The following is a 23,529-nucleotide window of genomic DNA, read 5'->3' as shown; positions in this document are numbered from 1 at the left end:
AGTACAACAACCATACAACAGCTTAAGTTACTGTAACATGTTTTAAGAGGTCTTTTGTATGGATATGGATATCAGGTGCCTTTATCTTAGGTTAGCCTTGCAAAAAATAAGGTTGAAAACCACTGCTCTAAAGGATGTGGAGGTTGAGTTTCCTCACAAGAGTTCAATTAAAATTCAAGAAGAACTAACGGACCTCTTCAACTGAAGAAAAATCTTTGGGCAAAAATACCTCAAAGAAAGAAAAACCAGATCATCTTTTGGTTACATGCCTAGTCCTCAATCCTATCATTGGCTGCACACAGTCAAAACAGTGCAAGACAGCCTTGCAGACTGCCCACAAAGAAAGGATGGAAAAACACAAGCAAAAACTTTCTACACAAAAACCAGATTACACTTTTAATTAGGGTTAGGGTGAGGACACCAAAAGTGACTCACCGGACCTGCAAAACCTAACTTCAAAAAGTTTAACATAGGCTTATATGAGATTTAATATTGTGCTTACAAAAACGCTCATGTTTGAGAAGACACCCTCACAGCTAAAGCTAAAGCTATGTAAGCTTACGTGGCTAAGTTACACACATAGCTAGCATAGCTACAATAGCTGTAACGACTGTTCACATAACTACTCCTTAAATGGCAAATATGCTGTACCAACAAATTAAGTCACTTCCATCCTGACAGAGGCGGTGTCTCATGGTGTTGATGGTGTGATCTGTGGCAAGAGCCCTCTCAAACACTGAGGGAGAGGAGGGAGGAGGATGGGAACAATACAGATTGTTTTGGTTCAAGACTGGTACGATAATCTACTGGACATCTACTCTGAGAGTTTAGGGGAGACCTCTGAGACCTTTAAGGGACAACAGGAAGGCATTTAGTCACATGTTCAGTAAGAGATCACCAGCAAGAAGAGGTAACTAGGGGTGATAAGAGTGACACAAAGGAGAGTTCCAGGGAGCTTATAGATGTGTTTTTACCATTAGAGGAAGGTTTAATTTGTGGCATAAAAGCAAATCTTTTAAACTACTCAGTAAGAGAGCTCCATGACTTATTTTATTGATTTTAGTTGCTTTCCTCTGCATATTTGCGATCCAATTCTTTCTCAGAAAAAAGCAGGAGTGAGTTGTCTGTGGCTCCAAGAATAAAATGTGGGACAAAAACATTCTTTTTATATTTTGTTCTACTTTGTTTTCAATGTTTTATTCCAGCATATTTTAATGTGCAACTTTTCAGTGACTGCAGGCTGTAAGATTAACTGCAGATGTATTAAGCCCCAAGTATGCACAGAGCTTTTTTTTGCCTGTCAGTGAGAAATTCAAGTCACACTCTAGATTTCTCCTCCCTCACATCTGGCCCCCTGATTTCCAACAACCTGGCCACCGAGCAACCTTCTTCTTTAAAACTAAAACAAATTAACTTACATAACCATTTGGATTTATGATCCTATTGCCTTGATGATGTATAAAATATCTGGCGTTAAACTACCTGTAGTCGAGCCAGTGCAGCTGCTGCAGCTGCTGTAAGGAGGAAATGGCCGCCTCCAGGCTTCTGTTCAGCTGCTGGACCATATCTCTGCTGTCATATGCCCTGATGGGATCCAAATGCCGCGCCCTGGAAGGACAAGAGGGAGGGGACATGAGCAGGGGAGAAAAAAAAAACACACAGACATGTTACAAACCAGAGGGCCATTTTAACAGTACAAAGCTCGCTGACGAAAGTGTGTGACACAGAGGGACTTTGGATTTGCTGTTGTGCATCCTGTGTGGGTGGGGCACTTGCAGTAGAAGTATGCTCAGTGCTGATGTATGGCAATCTGTACTTAACTATACTAAATCTGTATACCATACAATTTGAAACCATCTGGCGACCCCCTCTGTGTCTCGCGGCCATCCCAACGTTGAGAAGCACTGGTCTAAGGCACAGCCATTGTCTGCATCCTCCAGATAGGAACATACCAGCTATATGCCAGGCCTTCACTTATTTTTAAAACAAGCACACATAATGGGAGCCCAAAGTTATTTGCTATATACAGTAAAATCACAAATACTGTATATACAGTAACTACAGTAATATATGCCCTATGTATCATAAAATCCAGAATATAAGTTGCCCTGGTGTTTAAAGGACAGTCTGTTTTTGGAATTTCCCACAGGGGAGAAAGGTTTAAACCATCCTCCCGCGTGACAGTTTCCATTCCCAAAGTACACAACATGCAGTTTCATTGCACCTGTGTTGCTCTTTTACTAAACATCTGTTTTTGCCATACAGAATCGGAGAAATTAAGCTGAAGCAGCTTCTTGCAATACAAAATGAAGGGAGATGAAGTTTCAACTGCGTTAGGTCTCATGCAATGTGTGATGGTCGCAGCTACACAAACCCTTACCATTTTGTGTTGTTGGCATCATAAGCAGAAATGTTGTTAGTGTCTTGATTCAGAGATTTTTCCCATCCCTCTCTCTGAACCCTCTCTCCTGTCCAGGGGTCAATATCAAGTGTTACTAGAACAAAAAAAAAGAAAGAAAAAAAGTTCAGTACAGTTGAATAAAGAAATGAGAAAACAATGTCTGCCACAGAACTTTAATGACGAATATGAAAATTCAGTACAGCATTGTAATATTAATAAGGGAAGACAAAAAAAAAGAAAACAGTAAGTGGAGTGTTTATCAAATCAGAAGAGCCTCTGTTTTTCGACCACATATCAGTCTCACCCTGTGTATCACGGATTTGACGGAGCCTCAGTGTGCCAAGTAACACAGTTCCTGTGTCTCTCAAGAGGGTGGAGTCATCTAGTAACCGTGGCAACAGGGACTCATTCAGCCACAGTAAAACATCACCTCGGCTAAAAAAATAAATGAGAGGATTTTAAAATAAATACACAGCTATCATGACGCATTTGCAGCAAAGTAACATCAGAAAATCTGCAATGTTGTTTTCATGAACAGTATGTAGAGGATAAATTAAATTGAACAATACATTTTTTTTATTAAGTTGCCAGTTCATAACCAACTTATCATAATAAGCTTTACAAAGAGGTTATCTCTAGACTGAACTCCTTGATATATTTTATATATAGAAATTACAGTTTACAAAAAGGCACCCTGGATATGCTGTTTTAACTAAACAAAACAAGGTTAAAACCTAGTATATGGCTGACCTCAACTATCTGGGATGCCTGTTGATGCGCGGATATACCGGACAAGCCCACCGTAATGTTTGGAAACCCATGCCGAAACAGACCGGGAGAAGAGCAAAAACATCTTTTCTGTCACGAAAGCTTCAGTGTTGTTCTCTGTCCTTGTTTTAATAAAGACATGTCATCCAGTTCAGACAAAACCACTGCTGCAGCTAAGTCTCAGCTCCAGTAGCAGGCGTTGTATACGCTGTATACAATCACTCGCAACAACTATGTATGTATAGCTTTATTTACCACAGTGGAGGCAGCCATTACTGACGGCTTTCATAAGCAAGCCCAACTCTGTATGGTATGGCTCTGAAAGTGAAAGTAGCATCACTCAGTCAATCAGTCAGACATAGAGCCATCTATAGGGCTGACCTTGGCAGTCAGCCATAAAAGGAGTTATGGACAATCTTTGCTGGAGCCAGGTTCTTTCCCACACTTGTTATATTTCCCTTTAAATACTACTTGTATTTTAGCACACCCTAGAGGAAGAGACCAAGTTTAAAACTGAAAATAACTACAACTACCAGTTGAATGCAGCCGATTTTTAATTTTGGTTCATTTAAAACGGACTCAGTTTTTTCTATCAATATTAAATGGGTCAAGATGAATTGTTTTCTTATTATCAGCTTCAGCTGACAAAATATATTTATTTAGTTTTGGTTATTTTGTTGGTTTAGTTAACTATAATAACCTTGATGCAAATGTATCATTATACAGTATGTCCCAGTATATTCTGTATCTAAATTTGTGTTTGTATCTGTTCAAACTTGCTGTAATTTCAGATCTCAAGAATAAATCTACCTGTTCCATTTTGTGTGTGTGTACCTGCTAATGTTGTGGTACTCAGGTGTGTGTAGGGCTCGCTGCAGCTGAGTGCGCAGTCTCAGGCCGTGTGTGTCTTTAGCCGAGTCAGAATAGTTGAGGAGCAAAACCACCAGCAGGAAAAACATGTAAACCAGGAAATTCTGAAAATGAGAACCAACAACTCGGTTAAGAAACAAGAAATACATCTAAAAACTCAAAAAACAACCTTGGCTGTCATTTATCAAACCTGCATAGAAACCAGCACAGATTTGGGTGTAGAAATCTTCTGATGACAAGGTCTACAGGTGATTTATGCAACATCTGTATCTAGCCAAGCAGTGTGTATGACTGAGTGGGTGTTGATAAAAACGGCGGATAAAAACAATTGTCATTTAAATAACACGCCCCGGCCTCAGCTTCAGAGTTTACACTATCCATAGACGTAATACGGCAAAATACCTGCTCCCTTTATTATGGTTTCAGTCTCCAGGTCAGAGAAGCAATGGAAAATTAAATATTTGTTGTTTTTCAGCCAAAAAGTTCTGTTAAAGTAAATTAGAAACACCGCATGTGGAAGGAAATCACCACTGTGGATAACATTGGTGTTGCAGACAACTTAACGCCAGCTGATACTAGAATATTCAATTTATATACCCATAATAAATTACATGTCTATAATATTATTATAGCTCTTTATGTTTAGCTTATGACAACAGTTTACGATAAACTGCTCTCTTCTGACTTTTCACATGACTTAAAAAGAGATTAAAGAAAGCCTGAGATGTCTGGCAGCCTGTAAAACAAATGAAATGCTTGTTATAATTTCTATTTCTAATCTGAATAGCTTTCTTGCCAAACATTTCAGTCATAATTCCTACATTTTAGAGACCTGGATGAACTCCTGTCTCATACAGCCTCCAGCTGTTCCTCTATTCCTCTATGTATTTCCTCTTGAGTTTCCCCTTTTTCCTGAACACCTGCAATTCTTTTCCTGCTTATATCCCCCACAATATTTTGCATGTGATACTGTACAATGGAACTTGAATATTAATGAAGCCTTTTATTTTGGAAATAAGTCAATAAAGAAATGCTCATTTATCAAATATAACAAACAATGAGGTAATCACTAAAAGGTTGCACTGATCATCATCATTTAAAAGCAGGGGTTGCCAATGCTTTGGTTTAATGCTAAATACATTTTAAAAGTCCTATCTGATCACCTAATGACCTGGTGTAGGTTTTGAGTGTACCTATGCTCAGGTTCAGGCTGATAAATGCTGATCTGTGTGTGGAATTGACCGTACACCCAAATTTCTGGTGTATGCATGTTTGATAAATGAAGGCCCTAGTCTTTAACCCTGTTGGTAAAAATCTCTGTCTGACTCACCTTTAGCATGGTGTGCAGCATGTGGACTTTGCGGGCCTGGTGCCGAGCCTGAGACAAAGCAAAGCCCTGTGGGGGTCTCACCCTAGGGACCCGTTGGACTACTCTCTCCACTCGGGGGAACTCCACCAGTACATCCTGGTCCTCTGGACGCAGACGCCGCACCCACACAGTATAGTAGAAAGCTTCGCACAACACCTGTAGGAGAGAGGATTTTTAATAGGAAACATTAAAACTCAAGAGGTTGTTGATATTCTCATTTTAACTATTGATCAGCTGCAATAAAAAATGAAATTTTAATTGATATACAAATGTTTGCACTGCAGCAGCCAATGGGAAATTTAATTAAAAGAACAAGATTTTGGGGCTGTATTTTAAAATCCTAAATCTTCTGAACTCCTGTTAGTTTAACTTTAAATAATTTAGCCGATACAATGTTAAAAAATTATTATTTAGATGATAATGGTGTTTAAAATAATTATTCAGCTGATACTGGCACCAAGATTTTTTTTTTAAACTTCTTTTGGACTAACACTCTTTTCTCTGACAGTTTCTCTTACATTTGACTATGAACACAGATCAAAGTTTGTCTAACAGGTCAATTTTTCTGCTCTGTAAAAGAATTCATATTGGATTCAGCTGCTAGACACACCAGATGCCAGCATAAAAATGACTCTACGCAAGAAATAAACATTGACAACTGATATCTGTTTATCCCACATTATTTAGCTCATGTTTATAAACAGGGCCAATATTGGCTAATGCAGATGTTTAATAGAGGCATCTGTGCATCCCTAAAAAAAAAAAACCTACACCAAGATGAAAATGAAGGATGGAGTATCTCTGAGAATAAACGTGCATACCTTGATTGGCTCCAGCAGCAGGCAGGAGCACAGGAAGCTGGCAAAACAGGAGATGAGCCACATCATGGCTACATTCTGACTGAAACCACGGCCCGCCCAAATAGAAACCCCACTTCCCAGAGCGATCCCTGCCCAGCTTCCCCACAGGGCAGCTCGACCAACCCAGGGAGGAAAACGCCTGGGTCGACACACATCTGTCACAACTGGAGAGCGGAGAGGAGGGGATTAAGTACAGATCTTAGTAATAGGCAATATCCACAAAGATTGTTAAAAAGAGAGCAGAGAGGAAGAAGAAACAAAGAAAGACTTCTGAGATTAGATACATGTTTAATTTACTACTAGAAATGAGAGGTTTTCTTTATTTTCATTATCCTGATTTATGTTTCAAGGCTGTTTCCCTCTCATCAAAGAGAATCAAGATTTTATGAGCCTCTAAATGATTTATCCACAGAGATCTCTTATTTCCTTTATAAATAACAGAACATATGAAACAATCAATATCTCAAAGAATAATGATATGCAGAGACAAACGCAGCGTTTGGACCTGATTATATTGGACTAACGTTCAGAATCCTTTTTTAACATTAAGACTGTGAAATGACAGCACAGCGCTGAAACACTGGTTTCACATGTGGAATCAACCATAAAAGTCCAGACATACAGCCGCCACTGTTGGGGCTAATCCCTTTATAAAAGCAGCAAAGTTACAGTCATTCATCATTTTTCTTTTTAAAACACAATCTCTGACTCTTTCTCTTCCAAATAAATGTTAGTTTTCCTCCTGCTTCAAAAATTAGTGGCTAATTTATGATTCCTAATGAATATTCTGGCAAAGCCCAAAGCACTAAGCACAACTTTTAATGGTCCTTTACGATCAGTTTGCAGAGATCTGAGATCCCTTTTTAATTTGTTTGTTCTCATTTGCTGGAAAAATAACTTTCAACGAACACTCTTCTGCTAAGTTAACTGTATAGCATTTCTTATGTTGAGTGTTGTACTTGAAGACTCTGTTGACATTTTTTGACTCAAGTAGCTTGTTTGTAAATGGCTAAAACTGGTCGTTCTTCTTAGGGACCCCCTCCTAGGGGGAGCCTCAAAGATCTCAGGGTTGGGGGGTTGGGGGGCTGACATGAAAATTAGATGTGCATACAGATTTTTAAAATCTTAAATAATGTACATCACCATGTTAAACCCACCCTAAAAGATTAAAAAGTAGTGAATCATTTCATTTTTCAGAGAAAAAATCTAAATTTTGAGGGGGAAATATTAAATTGATATTATAAAGTGGTATATTTAGAGGAAAACAAACTCAGAATTTTACAGTTTAAAAAGTTCAAAATTTCTAATGAGAAAAATCAAAGATCCTAAGTTTAAAAATTGTTGAATTTTGACATTAAAAACCTAATTTTACAACAGTGTTGATCAAACATTTACAAAAAGACAAACCGAAAACAGAGGTATGATTTGGTATTTTTTGCTTCTTAATCTCCAAAATTGTCAATTTTGGTTCATTTACATTTACAAATTTTAAACCAAAAAAAACATACTTTACTTTTCCTCGATAGTTTTTTAATAATCAATAGATTACACATTGATGATTTGGAAAGAATAAGTATATGTCAGTCTATTATAGAGGGGTGATCATAATAATAACAATTCAAATTTATGTAAATTTACCAAGTGGGTCCATACCCTTTAGTTTTTCTTAAATTTTTTTCCCTTACAACAACTAAAGAGAGATTTACCCAAAAAAGCATCTCCTATTTTTCCATTTGGCCTACCAGACGACTTAAGGTAATTCTTGAATTTTGACAAATAGAGGCAACAGTTGTTGGAAAGACCTGTGTGAACACCCCTCCACACACACCTGTGTTTGAGGTAAAAGCCGTTTTTGGCGGGTCTCTTCTCCAAGACTCTGGAGGCAGAGGCTCATTCGGCTTCTGGAGGAGAATCACTTCAGTCTTGTCATCCAAAATACTAGACCTGACACACAAGAATAAATAAAATCAAACCTTAGAAAATCCAAAAAATTTTTTTCTCTAATAAACAAGTCCTTTGCATTTCAAAGATTCATTTAAAGTTCAATACTTCAAAATCAGACTCACAGATCAGCCATTTCACTTTCATCTGCCTGAGGAAAGAAGTTCTGTCCATCTGTGAGGATGTGTTTGATCAGATCTTCATCTGTGAGGGAAAATCAACAGCTTTGACTTTAGAACTGTTTTGACACAGAAAGTCTGTAAGATTCATCTAAAAGTTTGTTTACTCAATAAGCTATGCAAAACCTGTGTGTCCTCCTGCATGTGAAAGTCCTGATCAGAGATGGAATAATTACACGACTATTGTACTCATGTAAAAGTAAAGTTACAGTTATTTGAGTAAATGTAATTAGTTACCTTTCAGCCCTGGTTCTGACTTAAACTGAAGTCTGCACTAAACTACATTGAAACAATTAGTTAAAAACTAAATGTGTGTCTGTGTTTGGTTGCAACACTGAAATGTAAAGATCATCCAGCTAGTGGAGTGTAACGTCCTCTAAACAAACCAAAACATTGTCACAGCTATAACATTTTAACTTCACATGACCAGAAAGGTATTTCTCTTAATGTAATGTTTATTTGTCTGTCTCTGTAAGACTAACAGCCTGAAATAACTTCTGTAAACTGCTGTCAGTCCACAAACACAAATGGATGCAAAACATGACAAAGCACATGATCATGGGAAAAGATTAAGCCCAGACTATAAATCATATAGTTAAAATAAAAAAGTGATGTTTTCTGATGAAATTGTCAATTACAAAATAAGGAAATTAAATAGAAACTCAGCTATTTGGTGTACAAAATAATAATTCCTGCTAATGGTAAACAAAGTCAGCTGGGGTACCACCTTAACCCCTTACAGCCTATCATATTTGATACATACTTTTATGGGACCTCTACCCTATCGATATGATCAATAAATTACTTTAAAACCTTTTGAATACAATCTGATAAATGATAAAAAGGCCCTCCTGTCAATTATCAGTTACCAAAATGCCTAATGTAATAGATGTGATACTTATAATATTTATGTGAAACTTTATGGCAATTTTTCTTCTTTTGGATTTTTGAAGAATGTTAAGTCAACTTTTCAATTCCCCCACAAAAAAGAGAATTTTCTGGCTATTATTTCAGTTACCAGGCTTTAGGGTTAAACCTGGGTGCATTAACTCTATCCTTAATTAGGAATTATATTCAAACCAGGCTTCGCTCTAGTGAACACATGTATCGCAAACTCAGTGCCAATTTATAAAACTGTTCCAAATGTTCCTCCTTTTTATTACCTGAGGAGGTGAAGTATTTGTTGCATTCTCCAGTTCCCTCCTCATCGTCAGGATTAAATGCGATGTCCACACCCAGATGCCTACTGCCCTGACCCCTCTTCAGCCTGGGTAGCCCTGCCCCGTGACCTGCTCCACCCACCACAGACCCATCGCTCAACCACTCCGGCCAGTCCCTGTCCTCCATCTCCTCATCTGCCATGGCCCAGCTCTCAACACTGAAAAACACAGACACAGCAAATTAGTTTCTCCTCTGCTCCTCCTAAAGCTATACAAAGATTTAGCTTCTCGTGAAACAATAATTAGTAAACAACAAAAGACTGAGGAAATTATGGCTTTTGAATTTATCGTGTTGTGACAAAAGAAATCACAAACACCCTCAGTCTCCAAAGGAGAAAAACAAAGGAAACTTAGATCCTTACAGTTTCTTAAAGCCTGGTACACATTATAAACTAACTGGTTTTAAAAACGTGAGGGACCACACAGGACAACAAGTATTGACAGGTTTTGTTTTTATAGTGTGTGGTGTGCAACTAGATGACCACCACAGAACAGTAACAGATTCTCTTCACCAACTCTCTGAGATTTTAGAGTAAGGTTTCCAACTTTTTCTGAGTCAAACAAGAGAAAAAAGCTACATTTATGATTTTAAAATGAAATTATTCTTTTGAAACTCAAGTCCCCCATTTATCCATTCCTTTATCCACATTTGTTTTTGGCACCAAGAAATGCTGGCTGCAAACATCCATAAATACATGTGCACTCCGACATCCATAGTCTACAACCCACTGAACACATCCAAGTGGCGATGTAGTGCTTCGCCCTCCGTTGTTGCTTTTTTTAAATTGTGGGGTGTGGTTTCAATAGAAAACATACTTGATTATGTGTTTCAACCAACAAGTAACTACCGTTGTCAATTTATGAAAGAAATTCTCACATTGAAGGATAATTGCTATTTCAAAAGTGCTGGCACATTCTGATGGATGAGAGGTATACACATTTTTGGAGCCAGTGCAGCGCTTTAATTCTAAACTAGTTTTCTCTCAATATGTGAAATTATATTGATAATAAAATGTTACTGTACAGTGCCTACACCTTACAGAGTTCAATTTTTAATGAAAAAGACACTTAAATTTAAAAAAGATGGAAGGCAAAGGACATGGGTGGAGCACAAAGCTCTGTCTGTTCGCTTCCTGGAAGTGTTCAGTTTTCATTATGTGTTTCCAAGTGCACAGGCATTCATGGATGTCTGATGTCCATCTCTTTTGCACTGAACCCTAAAACACTTTTCTTGACATAAAGGCTGTGAAGCACATAATAGGTCTTACAGGACTGCCTGTGATTGAGACAAAGTATGAATTTGCTAAACAGTTTGTCAGTACACAGATGCAATCACAACAAAGAGAGAAAGTCGGACAATACAGCACATTGTGTCAAAGTACCACACACATCTGATCATACTGACTGCTTTCAAACATGCTCTGACATTCAGAGCCACTGCAATGTGTGAAAGTTCATTTTCCACTCTGAGGAACATAATTTTAGACCGCAGACATGCAGTGCTGCACAAAAGAAAGCTCTAGCAGGTTCAGTTGCATTTTAAAGACTCCTGACCTGAAAATGCACAATGGAGTGGAAGAACTCCGTTTTAAGGAGGCTGAGCTCCAACGACCTCAGTGTGCTGCCTCCAGCTATTTTAAAGGTAAAAAATATGTTTAAATAATTTGATTGGTGATTATGACTAGGGGTCAACTGATAGGTTTTTTGGGACCAACTTTTATTCAATAATCTGAATCAGGAAGGTAACTATAAACTAAGTCATCTAATTCAATATTTTTTATATAAAGCTAAAGTGATATACAAATTTAAGCAATGTGGTTAAATGTTGAACCTGCATATGACTTTTTCTATCACATCGAATACATTATAAGAGACTCCACATTTAAAGTTATTTCTGTGAATGTGACAGTAAATTAAAAATGTGATCTAAAATAGACGAGTAATGCTATATTTACAGTCAGGAAGCTTAAATAAGTCTCTACTGCAGTGGCCCATTGATTTAAAGGTCACATATTTTACCTTTTTAAGACAAGTTTATATTGGTCTCAGAGGTCCCCAAAACATACCTAGGAAGTTTTTTGCTGAAAAAACACTCCAGTACTGGATTTTTGTATGCCTCAAAACTCCTCTGTTTCAGCCCTGCTCAGAACAAGCTGTTTCTGTGTCTGTGGCTCTAAATGTTAATGAGCTGTCTGACTCTGCACACACTTAAAGTTCATTTGGCCTTTATATTCCATCAAATGGAGAAGTGCATTATCCAAAAGTGCTTTCATGGAAACAGAGTAAGTCACCTTTTGGTTGAGGGGGTTGGAAAATCCAGATTGGTTTCTTCTGAGTTGGTCTGAAGATCAGAGTGAGAGAGAGGGGAAAAAACAGAAAAAATGATTGTGAGTGTATTTTTTCCCTTGCTTGAAGTGTAAGCTATTTTTAAGTCAAACTTCTCTTCGACACAACAAAGTAGTAAAGCTTGTATTTTTCAACCACACATTTGACATCTGAATCATCTTATATCAGACCCTACCTCGCCATTAAAAAACAGGAAGGAGCTTCCATTTATGGAGTTGTCCAGGAAGTCATCAATCTCCACAGACTCCTGGTCTGACTGTGGCTGCACCTGCTCCACAGTCACACACTAAAATTCACAAAGACACACATTCAAACATAAAAGTGAAATATTCAGCTGCATGTTTTGCAGATACTCAATACTCTGGTTCAGTTACCAGCAGTTGTGTGTTACCTTGCTCCGGCTCATTCTGAAGAGTGTGAAGACGAGCAGGTAGAGAGGATATGCTATGAGACAGGTCACCACACCTGCTGCCACCGTCTCGCCATTCAGTGAAGAAAACCTTGACACTGCGTGAGGGCTGCATGATTCAGATGTAGGAAGAAATAAGAAGTTGTAATGTGGACAGAAAGATAGCTGGGTAGGCAGTAAAGGCTAAAAACACTTCTATACCTGTATCGCCTGTCCACCACGATGCTGTACCACAGAGTGTTGGCAAACAGGAAGAGCTGCAGCAACACAGCGCAGCAGGTGGCTCTCTGCAGGCGGGTGAAAGGACTACGTTGGGGTCTCTCCCACAGAGACAGCCACAAGTGGCTCTCACACAGCGCCCTCTGTAGCTCACAGCGCAGTAGGCGGGGCATCTGTAGCAGTGCTGCCTCTTCTGTAAAGGACATGGAGAAAAACGAAAAAGTGAGTCTTCAATCATCAAAAAAAAGCTTGATGATGATGTTTAGGTCATTATGCTCTACCTGAGGCTTCCACCTCAATCTCCACCCTTCCGTCAGTTTTCTCATTGTCCACTGAAAGCCACTCTTCAGCCAGGAAGTAGTAGCTGCTTCCTGTCTGTAAGTCTTTGATCAAAACGTACTGTAGCATCCACGCAGGGGACAGACCTAAAGGTTATAGAGTTATGCCGTTAGAAAAACGTTATCTGCTCGGATATCAGCTGGTTGAACTCTTTGTTATGTTTGCATGTAACCAAGTACCTTTGTTGTCATGCCAAATTCTTATTTTCCACACACTGCCCAGGTTGGTGTCCGTGGCAATGTGAAAAATATCCAGAGCATTGCGTGTGAAAGCTCCTCTGCTGTCAAGGTGCCGGTGTCCGCTGCGGCTTTCACGTCCGTACAAACTGATTCCCACATGAGCTGTGGTGCCTGAAGGGATGGAGGGAGAATCTTTATCAGCCACTCTCACAAATTATTCATTCAAAAACATTTAATTTGCTCTAGAATAATTATTTCATCACTATGTATTTAGAAAAAAATAGTCTCTGCTGACTAAATAATCAAGGCACTGACCAGACAACTTTCTTTCTTACAAAAGGGTTGGTTATTCTCTGATTACAATATAATATGCCAGCATGTTTGTACTGAAATGTCAACATTAATCAAAAACTGATAAGTCCTATGTTATGTTTATATTTTTCTGGTGTAATTACATCAAATCAAATATTTCCAACAGTTTTCAAAACCAGAGAAATTCCTATTTTTTATAGATTAAAAGTAGACAGGGTGAGGCACCCCAAGGTGCCCAGAACTGCTACTCACTCCTACCCTGCAGGGATCCACAGGTAACAAAATCCACAGTGTGCCTCCTGTCATTTTCTTAATAAATTCTTTAAACTTTTAAATAAGCTATTGCAGCTCTGATAAGGTTAATCTTTTGGCATCAGTTCCCAGGCGAATACACAGGACATTACTTAACCATCTACTAAACCAATCCATTTATTTTTGAAGTTTTTAAGTGAAAGCTATCCCAGATTTTAGTCGTCCTTTTAGCTTTCAAATGGATACTCACCAGCTCCTTGGCTCCAGCCAGTCTTGACCTGGATCTCATACTTAAAGAGTCCATCTCCCCCGCAGAGTGGAACCACAGCAGCCCTCCGCAGATCCAGCTGGTCCAGCTTGTGCAAGATTGCTGCTGCCACCACATAACTCAGTAAGCCCAACAAGCACACCAACAGCACGACCAGGCTGGGTGCAGCAGAGTGTTCCTAAAAGACAGGAAAATTTGTTTCAGTGTATTTTTCTTGAGTGTGCATGGAGAGTGTTATGTTTTTGTAATACTGACCAGCATTTTGAAGCTAACAATGTTGGGTGGGACAAACAGGCCTGCGGCGAACGCTGTGAGATGCCTTGTGCGACAAACTGCTCTGCTGGCGTTTGTTTCTGCAAGGGGCACCATGCCATCTGTCCGCCACTGCTTCTCACTCTCACTGAAGTACTGACACAGAGAGGCAAACACCCCAACCTCTAGATGAACACCCACAGGGTGAGAGGCAGAGCTGCATGATGTGCTCACATTGATAAAGTAGTCCAGAGTGGTGTCGTACAACCTGTTTGAGACCAGACAGAGTCTCAGTCACAGCTATACACAAAAGTTCACCATATTAAACTGAACTTCTTTTGATTTCACATAGATATCGGGAAAAGTAAATGAAACCGAGCTCTTACTCAGGTGACAGGAAGAAGGTGTACTTCCTGTGGTCAAGATCCTGACCCCTGGTCATACTGAGTGTGATCAGTTTCCTGTCTGTGCAGTTGAACTCATTGGGCCTGTCATGTGAATGAAGGTAGGCTGTGATGTAAGGCTCGTCTTGTCTTTTATCCTTACTGTTGACATCTGGGGGTAAGAACAGAGAAATCAATTGTTATAAGAAAATTTTTATACATGGTTTCACTAGATGACCAAACAATTATCTGTGTGACGTTTTCCTTTTTCCTAAGATCAAATCTGTGCTCAGAGGAACATTTTTTGAGTCTGTATCAGAAGTTAAGAAAAGAACCACAGAGGTTTAGAGACAACTTTCCAAAGAAGACCTACTGCACTGCTGGAGGACCTGAATGCAGTGGTGTGTTGATGCAGAAGTACAATATATTGAAGGAAAGACACTGAAAAATGTGTATTTTCAATAAAATTGTATGACAGAATTAGTATTGTTTTTAAAAAGCCATATCTCATGTATCAAAGACTTTGTGTTAATGATGGAGGTAATAAAAAAATCAGAGTCAAACTCAGATAATTCATTTAAAATCAAAGTCACCTGAGGAAGTAGTAAAATTTGACTTTTGGGAATGTGGCATTGGATTACACATCAGACTTCAAGTACCTGGGATTTCCTCTCAAATCATAAGTTTATGATTTGGGTTTTTCAGCAAGCATTGTTTTGGGGTCTGTTGTTAATAAGAGAAAAATATGTAAAGATCTCGTACACTCCACTTACTCCCAATTTTATAAGCATGGTTTACCCTTTTTGGAATTATGCTGCTGCAAATTTAATGAGAGTTTAAACAAAACACAAATTCTGATTCTGCACAAAACGGTGCTAATTGTTGTTTTCTAGGTATTCAAAAGTTTGCCTCTTCTTTGACTGAGATGCGTTGTGACATGTGACAGAATTGGACTGTAGAAATGTTTTATTAATTTGTAGGATAATAGGATAATGTGTATGATAGTGACATCTTACCCTCCAGAGAGGTAAAGTTGAGCTGCACAAACAGCCCCGCCTGCCTGTTGGTGTTTCCAGTGCTGACTCTGACGATCACAGAGTCACAGTGGCTGATGTTGACGGCTCCAGCTGTGGGGACCCCTCCAGTACTGGCACCCTGAGAACCTGCTTCTGATACACTACTCCCATTGTTAATGGCAACAGTGATGGCTAGATCATCCTCTAGTCCAGAGATGGGAATCTGAGTGCCGTTTTCTGTGCGGAACTCCATGGAGGCCACCTCTGTAGAGACAGTGTAGTTTGCCACATAGTTGAAGGGAAAAGGGTTGGACTCCACCTGAAGAGAAAAGTAGAAGAAGGAATGAGAATAAGACGTGATGATGTGGGAGTTAAACAGAAAAAGGCTAAAAGACTGAGCACAAATCAAGTCCCCGTTTGACAAGCACTGTAGACTTTATGTTGACAAATTCTTAAACAACAATCTACAGCCACATGTAAAAAGGATATTTTTTAATCCCCTAACAAGTAGACACAATGTTGTATATTTTACCTGAAACAGTAGTTGCATGATGCTGTTTCCTGCTGCAGCTTTCCCAAGACTGCTGTTGAAAGCTCTGGGAATCGAGAAGCGCTGACACTCTGGAAAAACAGGAAAAATAATTAATGTGATATTATTAGGATTTTTTTACTTTTTACATATTTCAACGTTTCCCACATTATCAAGCAAATGACATTTTTCTCTTATTTTCCAAAATATTTATGCAAATGACAGTCAGAGTATTTTTCATGTCATCAGCCAAATGTTTTTGAACAAACTTCATAATGATAACCATTATTTTTTTAAAAATAAAAACCCCAAAATGCACTTTTCCACATTATTAAGCACGACAGAGTTTTAAAACTTTTTTTTTGGTTGTAAAGAACTTAAAATGGTCATTTGTTGAATTTGCAGCATTAGGGGGTCATATTTACTGAAATCAAAAGCTATTTCAATCAAAAACATCTTAACAGGCAAAGTTACATGTTAACATAAAGACCAGTTCTTTGATATCACCTTCACAATTCTTGCATTTATTGAACTTGTGAGTTTTTGGAGAGTTTCTGCATGAATTTCTTTACAGGATGTCAGAATAGCCTCCCAGAACAGCAGTTTTGATGTGAACTGCCTCCCATCCTCATAGATCTTTAGCTTTAGGATGCTCCAAAGGTTCTCAATAGGGTTGAGGTCAGGGGAGGATGGGGGCCATACCATGAATTTCTCTCCTTTTATGCCCATAGCAGCCAATGACACAGAGCTATTCTGTGCAGCATGAGATGGTGCATTGTCATGCATGAAGAAAATTTTGCTACAGAAGGCACTGCTCTTTTTTTTTCCATGGCAGAAAGTGGTCAGTCAGAAACTCTATATACTTTGCAGAGGCCATTTTCACACCTTCAGGGACCCTAAAGGGGCCTACCAGCTCTCTCCTCATGAATCCGGCCCAAAACATGACTCTGCCACCTCCTTGCTGACGTCACAGCCTTATTGGGACATGGTGGCCATCCACCAACCATCCACTACTCCTCCATCTGGACCATCCAGGGTTGCCCAGCACTCAGCAGTCAACAAGACTGTTAGAAAATGAGTCTTTGTGTATTTCTGGGCCCACTGCAACCATTTCTGCCTGTGAACATTGGTTAGGGGGGACTGCAGAGTAGGTTTATACATGACTGCAAGCCTCTGGAGGATCCTACATGTTGAGGTTGGTGGGACTCCATTAGGTCTCATTTTAGCATCTGCTCTCTTAATCTGATGAATTTGTCTGGCAGAAACCTTCCTCATTATGCCTTTATCTGGATGAACCCGTCTGTGCTCTGAATCAGCCACAAATTTCTTCACAGTATGATGATCACGATCAATTTTTCGTGAAATATCTAATGTTTTCATTCCTTGTCCAAGGCATTACACTATTTGACACTTTTTGGCAGCAGAGAGATCCTTTTTCTTTCCCATATTGCCAGAAACTTGTGGCCTGCTTAATAATGTGGAAAAGGGCATTTTTAGTTTTTATTTTTTAAAAAATAACAGTTATCATTATGAAGTTTGTTCAAAAACATAATTATGCTCTAATGGCTGATGACTTGAAAAATACTCTGACTGTCATTTGCATTAATATTTTGGAAAATAAGAGAAAAATATTATTTGCTTAATAATGTGGAAAGCGGTGTACAAGACTAAGAAAGATACCCAGAGAGTCAGAGCGTTCATGAGCTCACTAGGCACTAAATACAAAAGCCCACCTGGACTGTTGTTGCCATGGTAGCAAAGCAGGCTCTGAGGGTCTGCCAGTTTTCCTGTGGCAGCAATCTCAGCTCCTCTCAGCACAAGTGGTTCCTCATTGAGCACACGAGCATGCATGAGGATCAACATGAGGACAGAGGACAGGCTATAGGCCTTGGCTGCCACTCTTAGTGGGTGTGGTTCAAGTGATGAGGGAGAGGGGTCCAGCACGGGGCCTCCCTGATCATCGCTGATCGTAGAAACAGAGGATGTGAAGTGGGGGGAAGGGGAGTCCACATAAGGGGGCTGGATGTAATACTGGGATGCTGACTGGCTGACCTGATGGATCAGATCACCTGAAAGGAAAGACAGAAAGGTTTACAAGGTATGATTAATGAGCTAAGCAGCATAATATAAAAAAACAGTAAGGTAAAGCAAGTTTACTGATTGAGCACCATTTCTTTAAAAAACAATCAACAGTGTAAAAAATACTATATAAGTTCTGTAATGGCTGCTTATTTTAGAAGTTTTATTCCAGGCCAAGTAAAACGATCTTTACAGTGCTTCCACTTTATTACTGGGAAACATAAAACAGAATAGCTACTGTAAAGCTATTTGATGATAAGAAAAGTAATAAACTACTTAGGAGCTTCTGGAATAAATGTAGTCACCTATTGCCTATAAAAAGAACCCAAACCCTTGGATGTTTTATCTTTAATTGATTTTATAAATTAATAATGTTCAATACACACACACACACACACACATTATATATATATATATATATTATATTACAAAGACCCTCTTTAATGTCAAAATTAAAAAAAAGATTTCTACGACGTGATATCAATTAAAAAAAAACAAAACATGTAATGTAAAAAAAAGTGACAGCAGAAACACTGACCCCATTTAAAGTGACTGACCTAATTCAACAGAGGCCCAGCTGACTGGTTATAGCAGTCTCACAATGAGTAAAATGGGGATCACCTGAGTGCACAGTGAAAAGTGTCTCAAGTGATTAGAGCATAAAGAAACTTGTTTTTTTACTGTTTTATCAGTATTCCTGGCTACTATTACATGTGAAGACAAAAGAAGACTTCAAGCAACTCAGAGAAAAGGTTATTGAAAAGTATAAGTCGGGGGATGGATACAAAAAAATCCAAGGCACTGAACATCCCTAGAAGTACAGGCAAATCCATCATCAAGAAATGGAAGGAATATGGCACATTTGTAAATCTGCCTATATCAGGCTGTCCTCAGGAACTGGCCTCTCTTACTAGTCTCCTTCATGAAGGAGACTAGTGAGAGAGGCCACCAAGACACATATGACTACTCTGAAGGACTTACAAGCTTCATCCGCTAAGTTGAGAGAGACTCTGCATACAACAACTGCTGCCTGGGTTCTTCAGCCAAAGTTCACCGAAAGACATGTGGGGGCCACCATGATAAAGAGGGAGAAGCTTCTTTGATCTGATGAGACCAGAATTAGCGAATTTTTGCCATCAGAAAAGATGCTATGTTTGACGCTATGCAGACACCAAACACTGCAGATTTACACAAAGACAACATTCCTACTGCGAAGCATGGTGGAGACAGCATCATGCTGTGGGGATGCTTCTCTGCAGCCAGCCATGGAAGGCTTGTAAAGGTAGAAGGTTAAATGGATGCTTTTGACTCATGTCTGATGAAGGGCTAGAGCCTGAAACGACGTATTTGGGGTGATAATCTTCATTTAACAAGCTTCAGAGCAGCTTCTGGTGTGCGGACCTGATTTTTCGTTGCCTGTAACCCTGACATACACTATATTGTCAAAAGTATTCGCTCACCTGCCTTGACTTGCATATGGACTTAAGTGACATTCCATTCTTAATCCATAGGGTTTAATATGACGTCGGTCCACCCATTCTAGCTAGAACAGCTTCAACTCCTCTGGGAAGGCTTTACACAAGGTTTAGGAGTGTGTTTATGGAAATTTTTTACCATTCTTCCAGAAGCATATTTGGGAGGTCACACACTGATGTTGGACAAGAAGGCCTGGCTCTCAGTCTCCGCTCTAATTCATCCCAAAGGTGTTCTATCAGGTTGAGGTCAGGACTCTGTGCAGGCCAGTCAAGTTCATCCACACCAAACTCTCTCATCCATGTCTTTATGGACCTTGCTTTGTGCACTGGTGCACAGTCATGTTGGAACAGGAAGGGGCCATCCCCAAACTGTTCCCACAAAGTTGGGAGCATGGAATTGTCCAAAATCGCTTGGTATGCTGAAGCATTCAGAGTTCCTTTCACTGGAACTAAGAGGTCAAGCCCAGCTCCTGAAAAACAACCCCATACCATAATCCCCCCTCCACCAAACTTTACACTTGGCACAAAAACCCAGACTCGTCCACCAGATTGCCAGATGGAGAGGCATGATTCGTCACTCCAGAGAACGCGTCTCCACTGTTCTTGAGTCCAGTGGCAGCATGCTTTACATCACTGCATCTGATGCTTTGCATTGCACTTGGTGATGTATGGCTTGGATGCAGCTGCTTGGCCATGGAAACCCATTCCATGAAGCTCTCTATGCGCTGTTCTTGAGCTAATCTGAAGGCCACATGAAGTTTGGAGGTCTGTAGCGATTGACTCTGCAGAAAGATGCTGACCTCTGCGCACTATGTGCCTCAGCATCCACTGACCCCGCTCTGTCATTTTACGTGGCCTACCACTTTGTGGCTGAGTTGCTGTCATTCCCAATTGCTTCTTTGTTATAATACCACTGACAGTTGACTGTAAAATATTTAGGAGTGAGGACATTTCACGACTGGACTTACTGCACAGGTGGCATCCTACCACAGTACCTGAGAGCGACCCATTCTTTCACTCTTTGTAGAACCTTCTGCATGCCTAGATGCTTGATTTTATACACCAGAGGCTGTGGAAGTGATTGGAACACCTAATTTCAATTATTTGGATGGGTGAGTGAATACTTTTGGCTATATAGTGTATCAACACTCCAGTTTTTGCTGTGGACAACAGCTGTTTTGGGATGTGATGTGGAATCATTCTCAACAGTACAAGAGTATTGTGCTTAAATAAAAACATATATACCAAAATAAACTACTCAATTACAGTAATTTGAGTTAATCTAATTAGTTACTTTCCACCCATGCTCACTGTTTCATAAAAAGTAAGTAGAAAATTTGATAAAAACACATTCTAAAAATTCCCTTGGCTTTTAATTTTTTCAACTCTTTTATCAATAAAATCCATATTCCACAGATTAACACCATCCTAGTTTAATTATTAAGTGGATAATCTGCCCTCAGTCTCCTCCTCTCCTGCTTTAAAAGCTTGTAAAAAACTTTGATGCCATTCAGAAGTATGTTTTATGACTTGTCTTGTTACTATTACCAGTAAATCTACCTGTAGTGCAATATTTTCACACTGCTGATATATGAGATTACAAATTACAAAGCCAATAATGAATTGGATTTTTTATATTGACATACAACACTAATTATAAAGAATTATATTATTTTGTTGTTTTTGATCATATCATATCCCATTTCAACGTATCCAATTAAATTCTCTCCTATGGTATACAGAGGTATCATTTTGTATATTACCATTTTTAATCTTATTGTATTGTTCTGCACTACATTGAATAATGAGTTTTTGTGTAATTCTCACCACTGTTGCTAACAGTCAAGGAAACAGTCAATCCCCTACGACGCGTCAGAGACCATGGTTTCTTACCCATGATGTTTAGGATGTTGTCAGCTATCTCTGTTGGAGTGACGGTGCCCTGCTTGGTGTCTGTTTGCAGTATCTCCAGCATGGACTCTAGCTTGCTCAGTGTGCTGTTCTGACACTCCTCACAGATGAACTCTCGACTCACCGCCTGAAGACACACACAGAAAGCTGATCAATTACTTGTTTTGTTGACAGTTTCCATCTTATGTAGTTTTCTGTCCTTTCCAAATTAGTGAAGGAGATAACCACAACAATTGTTCACTTTTTGATACAAGCATGAAATTTGGTACAGTTATAGCCAAAGGCATTCCAAAGAAAACTGGATATGGAGGCATCCTGAATTTTCAACATGGTGCCCATGGCAGCCATTTTTCAAAATGGCCACCAATGATAAACGTTTTCTCATCAATTTTCTTATCAGGGATGATAATAAAGGATGATGAAGAATAAATAAATGAAGAATATTTATTGTGACAGTAGTCATGTGTTACAGACAATGTAATAGAGTCGATGTCGAAGCACAACCAGGGCACACTGGTGACACCACTGCTGTGAAACTCAGCATGGGGTTTAGTGTCAGCTAAATACATTAGCCATTAACGCATTATTTCTGTAGTCAGTATCAATCTACTCCTTTTAGTGATAGTTTAGTGGTAGCGTAGTTTAGTTTCCTAAATGCTATCTAATGTTAGTACCACATCTAGTTGATATTGTGCATATTTAGATGTAGTTAGATAGCCGCACCTGAATTGACAGCATGTGCCAGCGCGGGAGAGCCGAGCCAAGGGTATCAGGGCTTTACATGACTTCATGTGGTTACTCGGATGGTGTACAGATCGCATTGCAAAATAACTATGATTTATGCTAAGTTGTATATATATTAAGTTTCAGATCAATATTTTGATCACAAGAGTAAAGGAACTATTTACAATTAACACTAAGTTTTACGTAAACTTGAACTTGAAATAACCTTCAGTGAACAAATGAAAACATTTTTTTTGGGGGGGGGGGTATTTTTCTGGGAGAGGGAGGGAAAAGGAGAGTGAGGGGGGTGAGGTGTTTTTTTAAGCAATATATAAAATGGGTTTAAAAAATGAAAAGAGAGGGAAAGCGCTTCTGTCTGTCACACCAGTCTATTCAACATTCTCCTTTACAGAAACAAAGAAATGTGCATTTTAATTCAGCTTTTTTGCTCTTGCACTGCCCTACACAACTCTTCCTACATTTGCAGGAGGCAAGTTCATAGCTGGACTGGCCATCATCTGGTAGGCATGTCCAGAAGGGTACCCCTCAGATGTGTTTGATCAGCCCCATTTACGCGGTGAAGGTAGCTTTGGTGTGGACACCAGCATCTGACCCCTCACATGACCTCCTTGGTATACTGCTCTCTTAACATGCTACTCTAAGGCAGCCTTTTTTGGAGGGATTGACTGTACATTGTGCCTCTTTGCAAACATCTTCTTCCTTGCATTGTTTATGTCTGTGCATGTGCTTGTTCGGTCATAGAGCAGGATAATAAACCTCTCGATTGTGTCCATTACCTCCTGTGGTATGCCATCTGGGGCAGAAGATAGCTTCAACAGAGCATTTGTAAGCTCAGGAAAGACTGCCCATACAGCCCATGCAGTCTCTTACTCTTGAGATCAAAAGAACTGATCTGAAGTTCAATTCTGAGGTGTCTCTAATTTTCTAATAAACAAAATATAGCAGGTAGCGACTTTTGTTCAAACTGCATCAATTTCAGGCTGAAAAAACAACTTCAAACTAAATTTACATTCTATCTTTTCAATTTTTATGTGTCATATGAAATCGCAAAAATAAAACAACCTCTGTCTAAGCCACACCTATTTACAATCTAAGCCCCGCCAATTTCTTACCTAACCTCCACCCTCTCCAATGGTATGGTAGACAAATTAAACTAATTAGGTCCTTAATATCAGTAAATATCCATTCCTGATAAGAAAATTGATGAG

The 23,529-nt window shown here is 39.2% G+C and overlaps 1 protein-coding gene across 2 annotated transcripts in view; it reads right to left on the bottom strand.

Annotated features, from left to right (window-relative positions):
- pkd1a (polycystic kidney disease 1a) overlaps nt 1-23,529 on the bottom strand; it is a 111,109-nt gene that overhangs the window by 9,484 nt on the left and 78,096 nt on the right. For both annotated transcript variants that reach the window (XM_041784932.1, XM_041784933.1), the window contains exons 30-51: nt 21,560-21,704; nt 17,846-18,181; nt 16,116-16,204; nt 15,584-15,902; nt 14,571-14,739; nt 14,188-14,452; nt 13,915-14,110; nt 13,101-13,271; nt 12,864-13,007; nt 12,565-12,775; nt 12,346-12,472; nt 12,130-12,240; nt 11,900-11,949; nt 9,552-9,766; nt 8,335-8,413; nt 8,097-8,212; nt 6,230-6,432; nt 5,370-5,564; nt 4,004-4,143; nt 2,706-2,836; nt 2,381-2,495; nt 1,483-1,608 (exon numbers count right to left, since the gene is read on the bottom strand). In XM_041784932.1, coding sequence (XP_041640866.1) covers nt 1,483-1,608; nt 2,381-2,495; nt 2,706-2,836; nt 4,004-4,143; nt 5,370-5,564; nt 6,230-6,432; nt 8,097-8,212; nt 8,335-8,413; nt 9,552-9,766; nt 11,900-11,949; nt 12,130-12,240; nt 12,346-12,472; nt 12,565-12,775; nt 12,864-13,007; nt 13,101-13,271; nt 13,915-14,110; nt 14,188-14,452; nt 14,571-14,739; nt 15,584-15,902; nt 16,116-16,204; nt 17,846-18,181; nt 21,560-21,704 — 3,653 coding nt within the window. The remainder of the gene's footprint in view (nt 1-1,482; nt 1,609-2,380; nt 2,496-2,705; nt 2,837-4,003; nt 4,144-5,369; nt 5,565-6,229; nt 6,433-8,096; nt 8,213-8,334; nt 8,414-9,551; nt 9,767-11,899; nt 11,950-12,129; nt 12,241-12,345; nt 12,473-12,564; nt 12,776-12,863; nt 13,008-13,100; nt 13,272-13,914; nt 14,111-14,187; nt 14,453-14,570; nt 14,740-15,583; nt 15,903-16,115; nt 16,205-17,845; nt 18,182-21,559; nt 21,705-23,529) is intronic.

This window comes from Cheilinus undulatus, linkage group 4, assembly GCF_018320785.1.
Source record: "Cheilinus undulatus linkage group 4, ASM1832078v1, whole genome shotgun sequence".
Lineage (NCBI taxonomy): Eukaryota > Metazoa > Chordata > Actinopteri > Labriformes > Labridae > Cheilinus > Cheilinus undulatus.
Note: the sequence above shows the minus strand (reverse complement) of the source record. Positions and strands in the feature narration are given on the sequence as shown.